Raw genomic sequence first — 18,939 nt, 5'->3', positions numbered from 1 at the left:
CTGGGGGTTGTCATTTCAGACACCACGGCAGCCTTTTGTTCAAGATCAAATGGATGTGATTTGCCTTGTGGAGGTGGCATCCTGCCCGGGTGGAGGAAGGGATAGTTCCTGGAGCTCCGTCTTGAGGATCTGGGAGGCCAGGAAGACAGCAGGTGCTCGGGCTGCCTGCAGGGCAGGACTGGAGAGGAGGGGACAGGTGGTAGCAGGTCCCTCTGCCTCCTAACTGCAGAGCTTTGTGATGATGCTGCATGACACAAGTCGTGACGGAGACAGCCCCATCCATCAGGGACGCTGACGTCTGTGTCCCTTCTTTCTTGCCTTTTGAGGCTCAGGAGCACGGGACACTGACCTGGAGGTTAGATGGCCTGGACTCAGCTTCTGTCTTGCCTTGCAAAGCATCCAAGCCTCAGTGTCCTTCTCTGTAAATGTGGGGAAGGTTAAAAAAAAAAAAAAAATCCCAGTTCTGTTAAGCTGCAGAGATGTGCCAGGACCAGATACAATCATAAATATATAGAACCAGAAAGCATGGGCTTGCTTCTCCTCTGCCCATCTCAGTTCTCAACGCTCACAGGAAGGGTCCTGCCACTCCACAACTGTCCCTGGCTTCCAATAGGGAAGGCTGGGAAGCTTGGCAGTGACTGTGTTCAATGTCCTCTTGAGCTAATAATTAAGGTATTATTTAATGAAAGCTCAAAGAAGAGCTGAAGCCATCTGGGAACCCAATCACCCAGTGCCTGCAGACCTAACCAATTACACAAGAATAGAGGTTGGCCTGTCTTTCAGCAAATAAATGCTTCCAAATGCAGCACAAGGCAGAGCTCTAGATTGTGCTTGGCTTAAAGAGGAAGTAATCATATAATTACACTGATTATTGAGAGCTGCTGTGCACCAACACCAGCGCTGAGTGGCTTACACATTGCAGTTGATCCCCTGGTTAGCGTTACTATTCACACGTAACAGATGATGAGCTGAGTCAGGAAGGAATATACCCATTAAACAGATGGTGCACCTGAGGCTAGGGGAGCGGGGGTAGTTAACCTGCCCAAGGCCACTTCATCAAAATGTAGGCTGGGGATTCAAACCCAGGTCTGTCTGATTGCAAGACCCCTGTGTTCACCACTACACTCTTCTGCCTCGCAGTCACAGAAGAGTGGGTATCTGTGACAAGGAGTGCCTTATTTTCTTATGCATCTGGTAAATGGTGAGGCAGACACCAAGTTGTGTGTGTGTGTGTGTGTGTGTGTGTGTGTGTGTGTCCTGTGGGGTGCTGGCTGAGGGTAGGCATGGCATCTCATCTTTTCACATCTATTCTTGTAACTCAGAAGCACTGTGTTTCCCATTACTACTTATTTTATCCAAATTAAATGACAAAAAACATCATATACACATACCTATTTTAAAAGGTTGACATTGAAATAAGTTGACTATCTGTATTTATTCCATGGCTGGGAATGTTATTTGAACAGTTGTAAACCGATAAACCAAAGTTAGGCTGTTGGCTGAGTCATTAGGATTCCTCTAAAGATAATGAAGAATTTCGGCTGGGCATGGTGGCTCATGCCTATAATCCCAGCACTTTGGGAGGTCAATGCGGGTGGATCACTTGAGGTCAGGAGTTCGAGACCATCCTGGCCAACAATGGTGAAACCCCAACTTTACTAAAAATACAAACATTAGCTGGGTGGGGTGGCGCATGCCTATAACCCCAGCTACTCGGGAGGCTGAGTCAGAAGAATCACTTGAACCCAGAAGGCGGAGGCTGCAGTGAGCTGAGACTGCGCCTCTGCACTTCAGCCTGGGTTACAGAGTAAGACTCCATCTTAAACAAACAAAAAGACAATAAAGAATTTCAATCAGTAGGAGAAAGCGGGCAAGGAGGCTCTGCCACATAACTCTGGAATTGGAATAACTTCTTTATAGTCAGAATGAATGAGCCTGTTTATTTAACAGAAACTGTATTCTGAGCAAGGTCAGGCATTTGGTCTGTAGAACAGCATCATCTTGAGGGTGGGGAGCTCCAGGACCCTGGTATTTATAGCATTCTCTGAGCCAGGTGCAGGGAGCAAGGCGGCTGCTTACCTTCAAGCCTCTCTTCCACCTGCAGCTCAAGGTTAGGGCAGGGCAGGCCTTGAAAAGGTGTAGAATTTGTCAAGGAGAAACAGGATAGAGCTCTTCCACTGGGGACTGGGACTGGCACTTCCCAGAATGAGAATTCCAGAATGATGACCAGACAATAGCTGAAGGTGTTCACTGAGGATGTAGTGCATTCCTGTTTCTTGTGACCAACACATACTTTTTGAAGATTATAAGAAATTTAGTGGATTTCTGAGCTCAGCCATTAGAACTCTTTTGTAATTAGGCAAGATGATGTCACCACAGTTCTAGGGTCTTACAGTGTCAAAAATCGTGAGAAACAGTTTCATGCTTCCTAAACAGAAAAAAAAAATCTCAACCAGAAAGAAAATATAAGCTTCCATAATTCTCATTGACCCTCAGCTCTGAGAGTAGTTCTATTAGAGGAATACCTTTTGAATTTTGCAATAGTGACTACCAATATTTGAATTTTTGCTCATGGAACTCAATCAAAATCATCCTCTTGAGTGTTACAGGATGTGCATTGGGCATTGGAAAATTTCATGATTGGTTAAAAAGTATACACTTCCCTGTTCAGTGTAAACCTGAGATTGGCCAGTTTGGGGGTTAGAAGCCCGGGCATTTTCCTTCTCCCATCACTAGAAAGGTCTCTGGGCTCTATTGAGGCTTTCTTGAGAAGAGACTGCTAGAGTTCCCGAGAGGATGCCTGGAAGGTTCCATGGGCTCTTACAAGGCCATTGCTATGAAAAACCACAAACAGGATTTGTAACTGATAATGTAGTTATTAATACTTCCTCAGCATATCAGAAATTTTGAGATAGTATGTAGATGAGTTGACCATAAGAAGCTGGAGTTTAGTCAATAAAACACATATAACAGACATCGAGTCCCTACAGAGTACCAGGTCCTTTCAGGTCTTCCTTCAAAGAAGCACCATGGACGGCATAATAGTTGAGCACAAAATCACTGGAGTGAGTTAGGCAGAATCTGGTTTCAAAACTGACTCTACCCCCTGACTTTAGGATACATACTTCACTTCTGAAGCCTCACATTCTTTATGGGGATAATAACAGTATCAATGCTGGTAGGGCCTAGTACACATGCAGCACTTAAATAACATAATTTTTTTTTTTATTAATCATGATAGGTCTGTGAGGTTGCTATTATTTGTTTTAAACATGAAAACAGATTCAGAAAATGTATTTGACCAAGGTCAGTTCATATAAATTCGGGATTTGTTGGCTCCAAGTCTACGTGTTTTCTTGTATAACCACAGCGTCCACTGTCTAATCCAAAATTGGAACTTACCTAAAATAACAAATAAATGTGGATTGTTCAATAAGGTGAAATATAGAACTGTTAGCTGGTTAAATATGCCTACCTTTCCCCTAAATCAGGGGATCTACAAAGAGAATTACCCAAACTAAAGTTCTAGTGTAAGAATGCAAAAGCACTTTTGGGGTTAGGGTAACATTTAAGGATCTCTAAATTTTATTTTCTCCTAAACTTGAATCACAATCTAAAAGAACAGACTGTGCTGGTGGAATTGTACTAACTAGGACTATCCAAAGTAAGTTACAGATTTTTGCCAGCTTTCTGTGCCAGTGACCTAGAAACTACTTCAAAACCTATTTTTATTTCTTATGGGCTGAAATTTCGGTGAAACAGTCCAGACAACTGTGACCCAGAGTTTTCAAATTTAGAAATTAATCCCCAAAGTAAAGGAGCAACTTTTATTGTGGCAGAGAATAATCTTCTCATAGCCCAATCACAGGAAGAAATAACTAACTCTTCAATGCCACATTTCTTATTTGCAATTTATGATATAAAGATGCAAAAGAATTAGGCTAGCAATTATTCTTGAACCTCCAAAAAGTAATTTAGCTCAGGGACACATAAAAACACAAAAGCATTCTGTAAAGCTGATGTTGCATACCATAAAATTGTAAATGTACATAAAGGGATACTGTGAAAAAGAGGAAAACCATTGAACTTTGCCAAGATGTATCTATCCATAAAATAATATACGCAGACATTAATTTGTAACGATTCCAGCAAATATTTATCTATTTTTTTAATTTAGGAGATTTACTATTGTGCATTTTAAGTAGAAATTTCCCTAGGTCAGAGCTTATGTTTAAATTGATTCTTAAACTAATTCAGACATGAAAAAATAATCCAAGTTAAAAACAACAAAACAATAATAAATCTCTATGGAAAAAAGGGAGAAGAATCTATTCAACATCCTGGAAAAAGTGATTCCTAAGCAGAAACAATGATACTTTTATCCTGTGTTCTTCCTCTTCCTTTTTTTTTTTTTTTTTTTTTTGAGACAGAGTCTCACTCTGTCGCCCAGGCTGGAGTGCAGTGGTGCAATCTCGGCTCACTGCAAGCTCCACCTCTGGGGCTCAAGTGATTCCCAGGGCTCGCTCAAGTGATTCTCGTGTCTCAACCTCCTGAGTAGCTGGGACTACAGACACGTGCCACGACACCTGGCTAATTTTTGTATTTTTAGTAGAGATGGGGTTTCGCCATATTGGCCAGGCTGGTCTCGAACTCCTGACCTCAAGTGATCCACCCACCTTGGCCTCCCAAAGTGCTGGGATTACAGGCTTGAGCCACCATGCCAAGCCCTATTCCCCCATCTTCACACATATTTCATTGCCTTTTCAGAGATGCTTCTAAAGATGTGGCAAAGGATACAGAGGAAAACATATTGAAGAGCTTAATTAATACCTTGAAGACATCTCTGGCAGACTGGAGAAACAGGCAGTACATTTTTTTTTAATGCCATCAAAAAAGGCATTTTATAATCCCAGGGCTTAAGTTGACAAACGTTCCTGCAGCCATTGATCTTCTAACGTGAATCAAAAGTATACAGCAGACAATGAGCTTGAATAAATAATTGCTTTCCTATTAAGAAAAGTATCGTGACTAGCCAGTGCAAAATGTGGTAACATCATGTCTGCTCTTGAAACCCTGGGGCCTGTTGCTCAGCTTCCTCACAGTATTTCCATGGTGCAAGGTGCTTTACAGAGAAAGTGCATTAATTGAAATGGATTTTTTTTTTTTTTTTGAGAAGTGGCAAAGTTTCTCAAAAGAAAATTGTTCATCAAGAGAAGGTAAGGTTAGAGTGAGTCTCCTGTTAACACAAAAATAGAAACTAGGTTACAGAAATCCACATCCTCAGCTATGACTATCAGTTTGATGAAAAGATCAGTCCGTATTTGGCCTATGAAAGTACACAGAACACACCAGACTACTGTAATTTTAATATTTAGAATGGCACACTGAGGTGGGGGGCCGGTGATGGCAGCATGTGAGGGGGGGCAGTATGGAAGAGGGAAGAGCAACAGACTGTGTCTGGATTCAAATAATGGTTCTGCTCCTTTCCTAAGAATGGGACCATAGTGATTCAGTTCCCCTTGGTCTCCCCATCCCTCTCTACTCCGGATGACTTCTAATGCCCCAGCTCTAAAATTCTATGATTCCAGTAACTTGTTAATGTTCATTTTTCAGGCTTCATTCAAATGATTCATCAGAATGCTAGAACAGAACTCAGATCATTTGATTTCCATAGTTTAGAATAAGATCTGTGTATTCAGCTGAACATACATCCTTTTTTGGAACACAGAAAGACACAAATAAGGTAAACTGACATTTCCAGGTATGCTAGAAACCATAACTACATTTTGATTATGAGGCAACAAAGTATTGTTTCAAATTGCAAAAGGTCAATACATTTGCTGCTGTTATGTTCCAGAAATCAAAAAGTAATTTTATGGTAGTCATATCAACTCATACCAATGGCTGTCTAACTATCCACCACCCCCCATCATAATCTAAAAATAACTTAAGTAGGCTAAAGTGAACATTTAGAACAAAAAAATAAAACTAAAGATGAGGATTTAAAATACACAGGAATGAGGTTCTAGTAAATCATCATAATGACGTATATTACAGTTGCTTGTGGTGAAACCCAAATTTAGCATTAAGCTTTTCGGCATCCAGTGTGAAAGACGAATTCTACCTGATCCATTACGCAACTCCTAGAGAACATAAAACGACAGTAAGGTAACTGCTCAGCAGAAATGCAGTTGTGTGCAATAAGAAACAAAAGTTCCCTGTCAGGGGTCTTCATAAAGAATGGTGCCAACAGTATCCTCAGTAGCTTTTCTTTATAGATCCAATGGTTCAATCCACAGGGTAGAATGCAATTTTCACTTTAAGACAATCGCATCACAACTAAGTAGACAGGCATCACAGCATGATGGTGACAAGAGACCCCGGTTCCAAATTGCTGAGTTCAAATCCCAGCTCTGCCGCTTACTGGTCATGTTGCCTTGGGCATGCTATTCAAACCTGCCTCATGTGCCTTAGTTTCTCTAATGGTGAGGTGCGGATAAGAACAGCATTTGTGAAGATTGAGTTAGTAAGTATAGCATTACCACTTATTAATGAAAAGTTCAGTAAAAGCATTTGGGCTGGGCACTACCATTAGCACAGTTCAAGTACCCAGCTCTCCACTGACCTGACTTGAACTCAAAGGCAGTTTCCACAACAGTGTGGTCCCAGAGAACTTTCTGTAAAAATGGAATCTTCTTTACCTGTGCTGCCCAAAAGTACTAGAAATGTGGCTAATATAAGGAAGAAACGAATTTCTAATGTAATTTAAACAGCCACAGGTGGCTAGTGGCTACTGCATTGGACAGCATATAGAAAATTTTCAACGTTGCCAAGTTTGATTGGACAGTGTTGCTCTAAAACATCCTCCAAGCAATACTCTCTAAATACTGTTATCAGCTAAGCTTTTAAGGCGTGTTAGGTAATGAGGAACTCCAGATTGTAGTCCTGGACATCTAAGGAGTGTGGCCAAATCTCTGTCCCCAGGTGAATGCAGACACCTATGCCTCTGGCTGTGGAGCAGTCTGGTTGTGCTGTGAAAAGTCAAGATTGAGCAGCAGAACAGAATGCCAGCCCAGGTGTGCTTCGAGGGGAGCCAAGGCCAAGATCTGTCCCTAGAAAATTGTTTTGAATCTACTTGGAGCACAAAGGAATGAACCTCATCCCAAAGTTCTACTTTAGCACAGTTGGAATTGCTTCGTTCTGAACAATTTTAAAAGTGGTTTAATCAGATACTGGCCTCATTTTCCCAAAATGTTCTATTAACTTTGGGAAAAGCTACTTCCTGGTATTCACTCCAAGATAAACTATTTGGAAAAGGTACATCAAGATGACTAAATAAGGGTGGACGCAATGGTTCACGTCTATAATCCCAGCACTTTGGGAGGCCGAGACGGGCAGATCACTTGAGGTCAGAAGTTCAAGACCAGCCTGGCCAACATGACGAAACGCCATCTCTACTAAAAATACAAAAAGTAGCCAGGCGTGGTGGTGCACACCTGTAATCCCAGCTACTAGGCAGGCTGAGGCAGGAGAATAGCTTGAACCCAGAAGGCGAAGGTTGTAGTGAGCCTAGGTCATAGAACTGCACTCCAGCCTGGGTGAAAGAGTGAAACTCTGTCTTAAAAAAGATTAAATAAGTTAAGCTATATGATGGGTCTCAGATAAGTAGGAGTTAACAATTGTCAAAATCAATAAAATGATTTCACATAAATTATGTAATAGAAACACAAAATAAAGGGAAAGAAATTTATAATAAAATGTATTATTTCAATATGTAAATGCTCAGGCCCAACTACATTAGAAGAAACAACAAAGTCATTAATATCTGTAATAGAATTATGTTGATGACTTAAGTATAAGTAGCACTGCTGTCAATAACAAGATTTTTGAAAAGCGGTGCAATTCTTGATGAAGTTTTGAACAAAATGAAGTCGAATCTTCTGTTAATTATCTTGTGGCTGTATTCTTGGAAAATTTATGATACATTAACACTATACCAAATAATACCTTGTTTTAAAATGTGAAATGGTTGGGTTTTAGGTTCAGATATCTAAAACTGTTTGTTTTCTAAACACATGAATGTCCAGCAGAATATTCAAGAATCACGTGGGATGTAGAACAATCCTTTGTTAGGCTAAACTGTCCCATGTACTGTGGGATGTAAAACAACTATGGTCCCTGCCCACTGATTGCCAGGAGTGGCCCCAATCACTTCTAAAACCATTAGTCCAAGCCTAACATATGAATTCTACCAACCCCACCCCTGCCAATGACTGGTTCATCAATCCAGGCCTAAGTCAACCTGTGGAGGGTATTGGTTGGTTTGAGAATGGGGTATGTGATATAATGTTAGCCAATGAAACAGCTTAAGTTTGCATCAAAGTCCCCTAAGAGGGAGTCACAGGAAAGACGGTCTCTTCTCTATGCGGTTATAAATGGATGTGATGTCTAAAAATTCCGTACTCATCACAGAACCAGTTGGAGGAAGCAGTCAACAAAGAGGGCAAGGCAAGAGCACAAGGGAACTGGGCTAAAGATTCTGGATGATGTCACCCTTGGGGCCTACCCTACCTTTTTATGTAAATGGGCTTTATGTAACTGGACTTCCAGTTACATAAACAAATACATTTCCTATGGGGTAAGCTGTTTTGAATTTAGATTTTGGTTCTTGCAGCTGAAAGCACTTTGATACATGCATAAACAATTTCACAAGTCAAAGACTGAGGCCTGGTTTTGAAATAAAAACACCAAAACCAAAACAGCAGCAGTGGCAGGTGAACATTGTTTCTGGGCTTCTATACCAAGCAGTAAACTTGTGGCAGGTGCTGCTGATCAGAAGCCTGCATGCTCCACAGGTGTGGGGGCTCCACACTGCCAGCCTGTATAGTTAGTTCATCAAGCTACAGACACACTGTGGAAGGAGGACCAAACACAGCTCACACCTGCAGCTTGTTGCGGGGGATGCATAAAAGGCAAAGAGCTATTCAACCTGAAAAGAAAAAATATAGCTACAGGTATAAAAGTAATGTTATTAGTATTTGTGTACAAAGAGCTCTACAGGATGCTCTGTGGACAGATGGAGTTATAAAAACAGACCAAGTCCCTGCTCTCATGAAGCTTACAATTAAACAAGTTAGAAAGAAAATCATGTTTACAGAGAAACGGATCAAGGAATGCAAAATACAAGCAATAAACCTGGGTGTGGTAAGTGGTGGGGAAAGGAGGGGTTGGGAAGGAGGCAGTCAGGTACGGTTAACTATGGAAGACTTTCTGACAAGCCAGGGTTGGAGTTTGAGTATTAAAGGTTCTATCGTTGGGAAGATGTGTAAAAAACGAAAAAAAGTAAGTATATAGGACCACGAGTGGAAAATTTAGTAATGTCCTGCTGAAATGGTATCAGGCGAGGTCCTGAATAAACATGGTTCTATTTCCAGATTCATGAAAGACAATGGGACAGGAGGAAAGAGCAAGCATAATTGGGGCTGGAGCCTCAATATGGAATCCCTCTTCTACCAAGACCTACCTGTTTGACCTTGGACAAGTTCCTTAGCCTTCCCTGTGTCCATTTTCTCATCCTATAAACTGGGGACATGTAGTGCTCAAGGGAGCGTAGGGTAAAATGAGGGGAGGCATGCTAAAAACTTGCATAATTGGGAGGGGCTTAATTATGGTAGTTATTATCATCACCCTTAAATCTATAAGCAATTCACTCAAATTAGTTTGAGTATTTATAAGGCAAACATAAATGAAACTCAATATACCTATTACATTAGGTTTGAAAAACAGCTGTGTTTTAAAAAGCAGCTAATTGCAATCTGTTACAAAATCCCCAAATTACAAGAAAAACTATAATACACTTAAAAAAAAAACAACAAAAAGACAAATCATGATTAAGGGATATATAAATACATTTATTGGTAGTATTCCTGACTGATAAATGCAGAGAACAGAATACAAAGAAATCAGCACATAAAAGGAACCATTAATCTTCAAAAATGCTATATACTTACATTTTGACTAATTTTGCATATTTGTTTAGATTTACAAACAAATGTAAAGCAAAGTTTTCTTCCGAATATACTTCAAATTTGAATTGTAGTGTTCTCCATTCTAAAGCCAGCTGTTTTTTGCTGTATTTATACCAACTATGATTTACTTTGTTTGCATCTAACCTAAAAGCAAGACTCTGCAAGCTGATCCTGAAGCAGCCAGTTACTCAGGAATTTTACAACAGCTATTAGAGGATAAAGCCACATGAAAGAGCGAGCCTCAATACTAGATATATAGATACAAGAGAAAACACCAAGAAGCAAAAAGAATCACAGAAATACCAATTCTATTCTAAAGCATAATTTCTAATTCTAGCAGCAATTCAATTAGCAATAGCTTAGGTGCCTGTATTCCAAAAAACAAAACCATTAGTTCTTTCACTACAATTTCCTGACTTTACCCAATGAATAATTATCAAGCCTTCATATTCTTTTTTAATAACTCAAGAACATAATTCATACATTACAGGATCATTAACAAAAGAGGCCTTCAAATATACTGCTGAAAGCTGCAATATAGTTTGAGGGCCAGATTTCAATTTACATAATATTACCATTCATAAAGAGTTTATGACATCCAGTACAATACTGTTCAGCACTGCTAACTCAGAAATGCTCCATCCATTCTTGCCATCAGAGAATTACAGATATGGATGGGATTGTTAAAAGTCTAACAGGGCCTCTAAATAGGACTGCACATGAAATAATTACGAACTATGATAAAACTGTGACAACACAGCTAGCTTATAGAACTGAGTTTTTCACTATAATAGCACTACAGATTTATGACAGTTAAATATCAGAATTATTTTTCCCTGCTAACTATTTAGTAGAAAAAGGATTTTCTGACTGTAATTCTGATGAACGGTTATCTCTGATGAATAGGGTACTAGGGAAAATTGGAAAGTGAACAAAATGAACTCGTTTATTTTTCACAGATATTAACAAGCAAAGCAGTTTACAAAAAATCAAAAATTAACCTAAAAACAAATAAATATAAGATCAAATCAATCACCTTTGAACAAAATATAGCTCATTTTCAAAAGTTTTGTTTGGTTTGTGACTAGACTTAAAAATACTAAAATAAGCCGAATAGATTCTAACAATACTGATTTGCTACACAAGATTTGAAGAAAGTACTTCAAGTTTTAAATTATCTCTTATCCCTAGAGACAGTAAATAAAAAGTGGCTCTTGCAAAAATAAATGAAAACAAAACCACCAACAAAAACTAATCGTATAAGATACTGTTTTTCTTTTTGCATATTTCAATTGGTCCTATATTAGGATAAGGTTTTGATAGCAAGGACTTCCTAGCCTCTTCCTTTATCTTCCATTCTCTAGTCATTTCTGTGTTTTTATCAAACAAGGCTATGTGTAGGTTTTCCTACAAGGTCAGGTTGAGTCAGAGGTAGCGTTAGGATGCAATATACTTGATCATAGTATGCAGTTAGGTCAAATGAACACATCGTTATCTAAAAGGATTACAATAATTAAAAATGCAAAAAGAAACATGTACTGCCCTCACTGCTTTGCACTAAGAAAAATTCTGAGAAACTGAGAACAAACATTGGAAGCCAGGAAATAGGCAATTAATTGCCTCATCTTCCATGAGCTCCTTTAATGCACCAGTTCAGGCTGGTTTTCCACAAAGGGTAGCACCCCGCTCACATAATAGGCAATGCCAAGAGACAGCAAAGCAATGACGAAGATCAAAAGCAACACTCTCCAGAAGCCCAGATCCTCCACAAACTCCTGCCACGTGGTTCGGAAGCTGGAAAGAACTCCTTCACCTTGCTGCAGGTTGGGATTGAGGAGTGAATGGCTTTCCATAGCACTGTGGAAGAAGAAAGAGCAAAAAGGGCATTAAAAAACACAGCAATTCCAAAAACGTAAAACTATAGATTATTTAGAAAAGACCAAATACACACACACACACACATATATATATATACTCTTACATGCTTATGTATCTGAACAATATATCCTTAAACTGTAAATTGCTAAATGGTAATGAGTATGTTTCTCTTGGTTTAGAATTTAGTAAAGTCAAGTTAAAAATTCTATTAAAAAGGTCCTGGTTGGGCGTGGCAGCTCATGCCTGTAATCCTGGCACTTTTGGAGGCCAAGGAGGGAGGACCACTTGAGCCCAGGAGTTCGGGACCAGCCTGGGTAACATAGCAAGACCCCATCTCTATTTTTTTTAAGGTGTCCTGAGCAGAAGTCTTGAAATAGGTTAAATGAGTTGTTTCCATCAAGATATTAAACCACAACACATTATTGTTATGTTAAATTTAGAAGATTCAAAGTGTAGACTCATAATTTAAGAATGTGTTAATATGAATAAGCAGACACGCAGGTGATAACACCTGAAGAGGACAGTCATCTACAAGTCAAGCAGGGAGGTCTTAGAAGAAACCAACTTTGTGACACCTTGATCTCAGACTTCTAGGCCCTAGAACTGAGAAAACAAATGTCTGTTTGAGGGGGCAGCGGAGGGAAAGATGAGTAAATCTAAAAAGTCACTTATATAGTGTGTGTGATCTTAAAGTTAAAAGGGAATTTTTATTAATTTAGTTCAATACTCTGACCAATGAAGAAATTCCTTCTTTAAGTGTAATTCTTTAATAAGGGAAGCTTACTCCTCAGCCTGTTGTCCATGTGGACTCGTCTAGTTATCAGAATTTTTTTTTTTTTTTTTGGAGACAGAATCTCACTCTGCCACCCAGGCTGGAATGCAGTGATGTGATCTCGGCTCACTGCAACCTCCACCTCCCCGGCTCAAGCAATCCTCCTGCCTCAGTCCCCGACTACAGGTGCACACCACCATGGCTGGCTAATTTTTGTATTTTCGGTAGAGACAGGGTTTCGTCATGTTGCCCAGGTTGGTCTTGAACTCCTGAGCTTAGGTGATCCACCTGCCTTGACTTCCCAAAGTGCTAGGATTACAGGCATGAGCCACCACAGCTGGCCTAGTCATTAGGAATTCTTAATAGTTTCTTCCTACTGGTTTTAGTTCTATCTTGTACAATAAGACAGAATATGTTCATTTCTCTTCTGCCTAAAGGCTAGTCTAATTGAAAATAAGGTAGTGCAAATATCATAAAAACACTGATTCTGGTTTTCAGAACTTTATCAATGAGAAATATGACTACCACAAAGAGAAACTGCATCTGACTTTGGTACTTGGAAGCACTAAGGGAAGAGCACCCATGGTTATGTCACAACATACAGGCCCAATAAGAGGGTATCATTTAGATTAAAGCCACAATGACCATGATCATAGGAACCAACTATCTACTGGTTATCAAAGTTCATTACTATCCTTCCTAACTCCCATAAAACAATCTCTTAGAGTCTCATTCACTATGAACTATGAGTAAACATGCAAAACTGGCATTTTTTTAACCTACAACTTTATTTTACTTCTTGATACCATCAAACAAAAGTCCTTCAGCCTTTACCAGCATTAGAGGTCTTCTCTGATCATGGGAAACTGACTTCCTAATGGGCCAGTCTACTTAACACCCAAACTTTTTTTTTAAATAATTAAAACATGTTTATTCTCTGAATAAGAGATGATGTTTTCAGTGGGAATCTACAAAAATACAGTAATTTCGGACAACTTGAGAGCAAGTTTAAAAATAAGATTAGAATTTTGACAAGGCCTAAAAGAGTAAAACCACAAATGGGTAACAAAGGTCTGGAGAGGCTTAGTTTAGCCTATGTAAAATTTATTGATTACGAGTTGACATGCCCTTATACTCAAACATGTTAGGTATAAAATGAAAATTCAATGGGCATTCTCTCATTGCTCTTCAGAGCTCATGAAGCGCTGCCAACCAGGATTTTCTATAAAGACTTTATACAATGAAATGCTTTCTACTGTCCAGGGAATATCTGATTCTAACATAATGGGGTGTGTGTATAATCCTTTTTTAAAAACGTGGTATCTACACTGTCTTTGGGGGTTGTGTTTGTGTGTATCTTTTTTAAAAAATGTGACTGCTATACTGTTTTTGTTATCCCATACCTACAAAGTAAAAAGGAATTAAACTTAAGAGTTTATATGGAGGAGTGGGGAAATATTTTTCATTAACTTGATTTATAGTCCCTTATAAGGCCTGTAGAAGTTGTGCTGTCTCGGGGGACTCCTAAGAGAAAAGAAAAATATTATAGTAAACACATTTAAAACCCTGCTTTATCTTCTGCTCTAGAAAAAGCTGTTACACAAATATGCCATAATGCCATGTGCTAGCCAATCTCTTTAAACCTTTTCCTCTACTTTTTATTGAGATATAATTCACATCCCATAATATTTACCTTTTGAAACTGTACAATTCAGTGGCTTTTCATATATTCCCAAAATCGTACAACCATCTCTTCTAATTCCAGCACACTTTCAGCACCTCTATCAGAAACTCTGTACTACTAGCAGTCACTCCTCCACTGCCGCTTCTCCCAGCTCCTAGTCTACTTTCTGTCTCTATGGATTTGCTTATTCTGGATATTTCACATAAACAGAATCATATAATATGTGGCCTTTTGTGCCTGGCTTCTCCCATGTAGCATGTTTTCAAAATTTATCCATGCTGTAGCATGTATCAGTACAAAATAATCATATTAATAATATCCCACTGGATGAACAGATGATGTTTATTCCTTCATCAGCTGATGGATGTTTGGGTGGTATCCACGTTTTGGCTATTATGAATAATGATGCTATGAATATTCATATATAAGTTTTTGTGTGGACATATGTTTCAGTTTTCTTTAGTATATTCCTAGAAGTGGCACTGCTGGTCAGACGGTAACTGTATGTGTAGCTTTTTGAAGGACTGCCAGACTTTTCCAAAGAAGCTGCTCTACTTTCCATTCCCATAGCAGTGTATGAGGGCTCCAGTTTCTCCACATCCTCCAGAGCACTTGTTATTACCTTTTTAATTGCAGCTATCCTAGTGGGTGTGAAGTGGCATTTCACTGTGGTCCTCATCTGCATTTTCCTAATGACATTACCTTTCAACTTTCTGATTTAAGCTTCAACCACTGAATTTCTACCATGACACTGAGGGGTAGGAGTAAGATAGGAAAACTAGGCAATAAAAGTGTTAATAACTCAATTTTTGAAAAACAAGCTTTACACAGTGTTACAATTAATACAAACTCTCATGCTGCAGTGAAATGGCAGGTATGTGAAGGAAGCAAGAGTACTTCAACTGCTCATCCAATGGAATATTATTTTGTACTAATCACTTCTTAGTAAGTAATCACAACTGAGGCAAACTAATGCTAAAAGTATATTTCTGCTAAAGAGGTGCCAAGAAACTGGCTATTAACAAAATAAAGGCCCTAAAAATATACCAAACAAAAACACATTCTTGGCTGTTTTTCATGGTAAAGAAGCTTAAAGTACTTAATGTTATTTTATAAAAAGATAAAAATAAATTTCAAGTTATTTTGGAGGAACAAATCTTTAAAAAATACTAGTTAACTCAATGTTGTTAAAGTGCTTATGCCATTCTGTCAATCCAAAGTACACAGGAGAGAAAAAGAAAAGGGCTTGTAAATACATCTCTGACTTCTTGTTTATCTGTCAGCTTTCAGTGATCACTCATGAGGAGTATGCACTGTTCCAGAAGGAAAGCTCCTGGATTTCTTCAGGACTGTACTAAGTGCTTGAAAGTATCTAAACAAAACAGACCTAAGCTTCAGAGCGGAATTAATGGTCCCCAAAGAGCACATCAACTGGCACACGAGAGAAGGAAAGCAAAAATGGGTACAAAGGAATCAAATGAACGGTGAGCTATGAAAAACAGAGAGGATTTCATTTAGAACTCACAGAAACAAGCATCCCGATGGTCTAAGTGGACTATGTGATTCTAAATCCAAGTCCTAGTCCATCAGCTACTAGGTAAACAGCTGATGTGGGCCCTTGCTTATTCTACTTACAACCTACCGAGAATGTTGGGAAGAGACTATAGAAGCTCGGCATCCTTTTTCCTTCAATTGTATAAACTGCATGGTGGTCAACCAGACTATATGCTACTAGAACTAAGTCTGGCCTATTAACTTTACGTGTTGAGCCCAGTGATGTCAGGAGAAAAGATGGTTTGCTACCTTTTTGGAGCTTCCTGAACTGTGTTCTCCATTGCTTCTAGATGAGAAATGATGAGCTATTCAAGACCCGGTCAGTCACCACATCTTAGCTTCAATTACTTACAGGAGTCCAAATTTCATTAGCTCCAACTCATATGATCATCACTTTCGCTTTCACATTACTGAACTGTGCATGTGTTAAATACTATCGTGCTTTCCCTCTCCTGTTTTCTTGTTTCTCAGCAGTCCACTGCCCTATCCTTGAAACTACCTTTTGGTCTTTTCTAAAATTGCCCAAGTTCTTGGCTTTACTTATACTTCTTTTTTTTTTGAAATTCCATTCTTTTTGTGACCTGTACTTAAACTCCTCAAGCTCCGGTTTCCTTCCCTTAGATTCAGTTGTCACTATTTCTTCTTTGTACTGTCAATACAGCAAGTGGCTAACAGAACATTATGTGCACATGACATGTAGTACTTTCTGTTAATAGCTTCTCAATTGTAATCTGCAGCCATAAGATCCTATATAAAGTTCAAGTTGCACTTAAAAGCAAATGAATATTAAAGTTCACAAAGTTACCACAAATCCAGGTACTTAAACTGACTTTCCCCTTAAAAAATCATATTATCTTGCTGGGCGTGGCTGCATGTGCCTATAGTCCCAGCTAGTCAAGAGACTGAGGCAGGAGGAATGCCCAGGAGTTCAAGTCCAGCATGAATAATACAGTGAGAAAAAAAAAAAATTTCCAGTACCTTTCACTCTCAGCTGTCTGCATGGTCTCCAGTTTCAAGTGGGTTCCTCTGTTAAATCCTTTTACCTCCTGTTCTTCCAAAGATTCCAGCAATCGGATGACATCTTTATTTACTCCTCTGCGCTTTGCCAGAACTAAAGGGGTAGCACCTTGATGATTGCTAAAAAAAAGTTCATAAAAATAAAGAAGCCATCATAACATACTATATTGTCAGTTCCATTTTTAGTACCCATTTGTATAGATCTCAGTGAAGAAAGAATGGGCCCAATTAGGACCTACCCTAGGGCTGTGGGGAACTAAAGGAGTATTTGGCTCACTGCAACTCTTCCACCATAAGCCTTGACCAGCAAGCTGCAATCAGACCTTGCCTGATGGGATTTCTGCACAGTTCATCACAGAGGCCATTATCCTGTGACCCAAACACATCCCCCACCTCCAGCCCCATCCTCACACTGAATGTCTCCTCAACAGCAGATTGTGGTGGACGTTATAGCCGTGTGCCTCCATTTTTTTTCTGAATTGTACTATAGAAAGTGTTTATGAAGAATAAACAAATCACCAGGGGGGGAAAAAAAAGGATGGGTCCAATTAACTCAAAAGTAAAACCCAGAGCTGAGCCAAACATCCAGTGGAGCTGAATTTTGAATTAACCCTTGTTTTTTTTTTTTTTGTTTTTTTTTTTTTACTTCCAGGGAAAAGGAAAAAGAGAACATATAGTCAAAAAAAGAAGTGGATAAATCTAGTTCTAAACACATTCTTATTTGATATTTACATTTTATGAGACGAGTACTTTTTTTTTAACGTCTAAGAAAAATATGTCAAATAAGCTGCTGTGGTTCAAGCAGCTATTTAACGCTAATAATAGGAGAGAACCACATTAAATCCTGCAGTCAATTCCTACCCCATTGTGTCCTGCAGAAACAGAAGCATTTACTGTCTTATTCAGATTTAGGGGCATTATAGCATCAATAAATTAGGGCAGTGTGTAACTGTAATTTAAAGGTCAAGCTCAGTTTTACAGGTGACTTGACATCGTTCCCACTGAAAAAGCAGAGTATCACCAAAACAAACAAAAAGCCCCATAACTTCCTCAAATTGTTCAGTTTAAAAAGGATCTTGGACTCCAGGGAGATTATGAAGCTCACATGGTGCATTACATGACAGAAGGCACATAAGCGTTAGAGTCAGCGGAACTAGGTTCAAATTCCAACTCTGTCCCTTATAAACTGTGACCTTTTCAAATCCTCTATAAACTGTGTGAACTTTGTCCAATCCTTTTTTGTCTTAACTATCAAATCTGTAAAATGAAGAAAACACTTATCGTGAGAGCTCTTCATTCTGAGGACTAAATGAGCTAACAAGTAAACAGCGTCCAGCTCATAGATTTTCAACAAATGTTCTTTTCTTCTTCTTCCCTTGTTGTAACACTACATAATTAATTAGTAGCAGAAACTACCCACTATTTTCATAGAAAAAAATACGCTGCTTCAGCAAAAACCTAGAGGTCAGTCCCTCATTCCCTCACTTGCCTAACAGAATTACACTGTCTTCAATGCCTTTCTGAACTTATTTCAACTGATTAATGAGAAAACAAAATCCAAAGACCCAAGATAAGACTATCAGTTGAGAGACTAATGGGAAGAAATGACTAGACTTCTAAAACCATAGAGAACTTACCAAATATCAATTTTGAGTCCATTGGAAACCAAAAATTGGATAGTATCCACATGGCCACAGAGGTGAAGAGCTGTGTTTCCTTGATAATCTGTGGCCAGAAGATCAGCACCGAATTTATGCAGTAACTGGCAGATGTCTACATTTCCTCGAGCTGCTGCAAGGTGAAGGCCTGTTCTGCCCCTGCTGTCCCGAATATTTGGGTCAAAGCCACTTTCCAAAAGCCGCTTGGAATAATTAAAGTCCCCATCAATACAGGCTTGTAGCAAGGGCACGTTAGTCTGAGAAGAATCATTTACAAAAACATACGACATTGTTCTGATGTGGTGGATGAAACACGCCTGTAATGAGATAGGTGAGTGAGATGCCATG

General features: G+C 39.1%; 1 protein-coding gene across 2 annotated transcripts in view; it reads right to left on the bottom strand.

The window, feature by feature from the left end:
• Window positions 1-9,890: 9,890 nt before the first annotated feature.
• The window catches only part of ANKRD46 (ankyrin repeat domain 46), a 42,444-nt gene continuing 33,395 nt past the window's right edge, over window positions 9,891-18,939 (bottom strand). For both annotated transcript variants that reach the window (XM_011931631.1, XM_011931626.1), the window contains exons 2-4: window positions 18,571-18,908; window positions 16,895-17,053; window positions 9,891-11,885 (exon numbers count right to left, since the gene is read on the bottom strand). In XM_011931631.1, coding sequence (XP_011787021.1) covers window positions 11,669-11,885; window positions 16,895-17,053; window positions 18,571-18,881 — 687 coding nt within the window. In that variant the 5' untranslated portion in view covers window positions 18,882-18,908 and the 3' untranslated portion in view covers window positions 9,891-11,668. The remainder of the gene's footprint in view (window positions 11,886-16,894; window positions 17,054-18,570; window positions 18,909-18,939) is intronic.

This window comes from Colobus angolensis, unplaced genomic scaffold (assembly GCF_000951035.1).
Source record: "Colobus angolensis palliatus isolate OR3802 unplaced genomic scaffold, Cang.pa_1.0 Scaffold121, whole genome shotgun sequence".
Lineage (NCBI taxonomy): Eukaryota > Metazoa > Chordata > Mammalia > Primates > Cercopithecidae > Colobus > Colobus angolensis.
The sequence above is the reverse complement of the archived record's forward strand: the minus strand, read 5'-3'. Positions and strand labels throughout refer to the sequence as shown.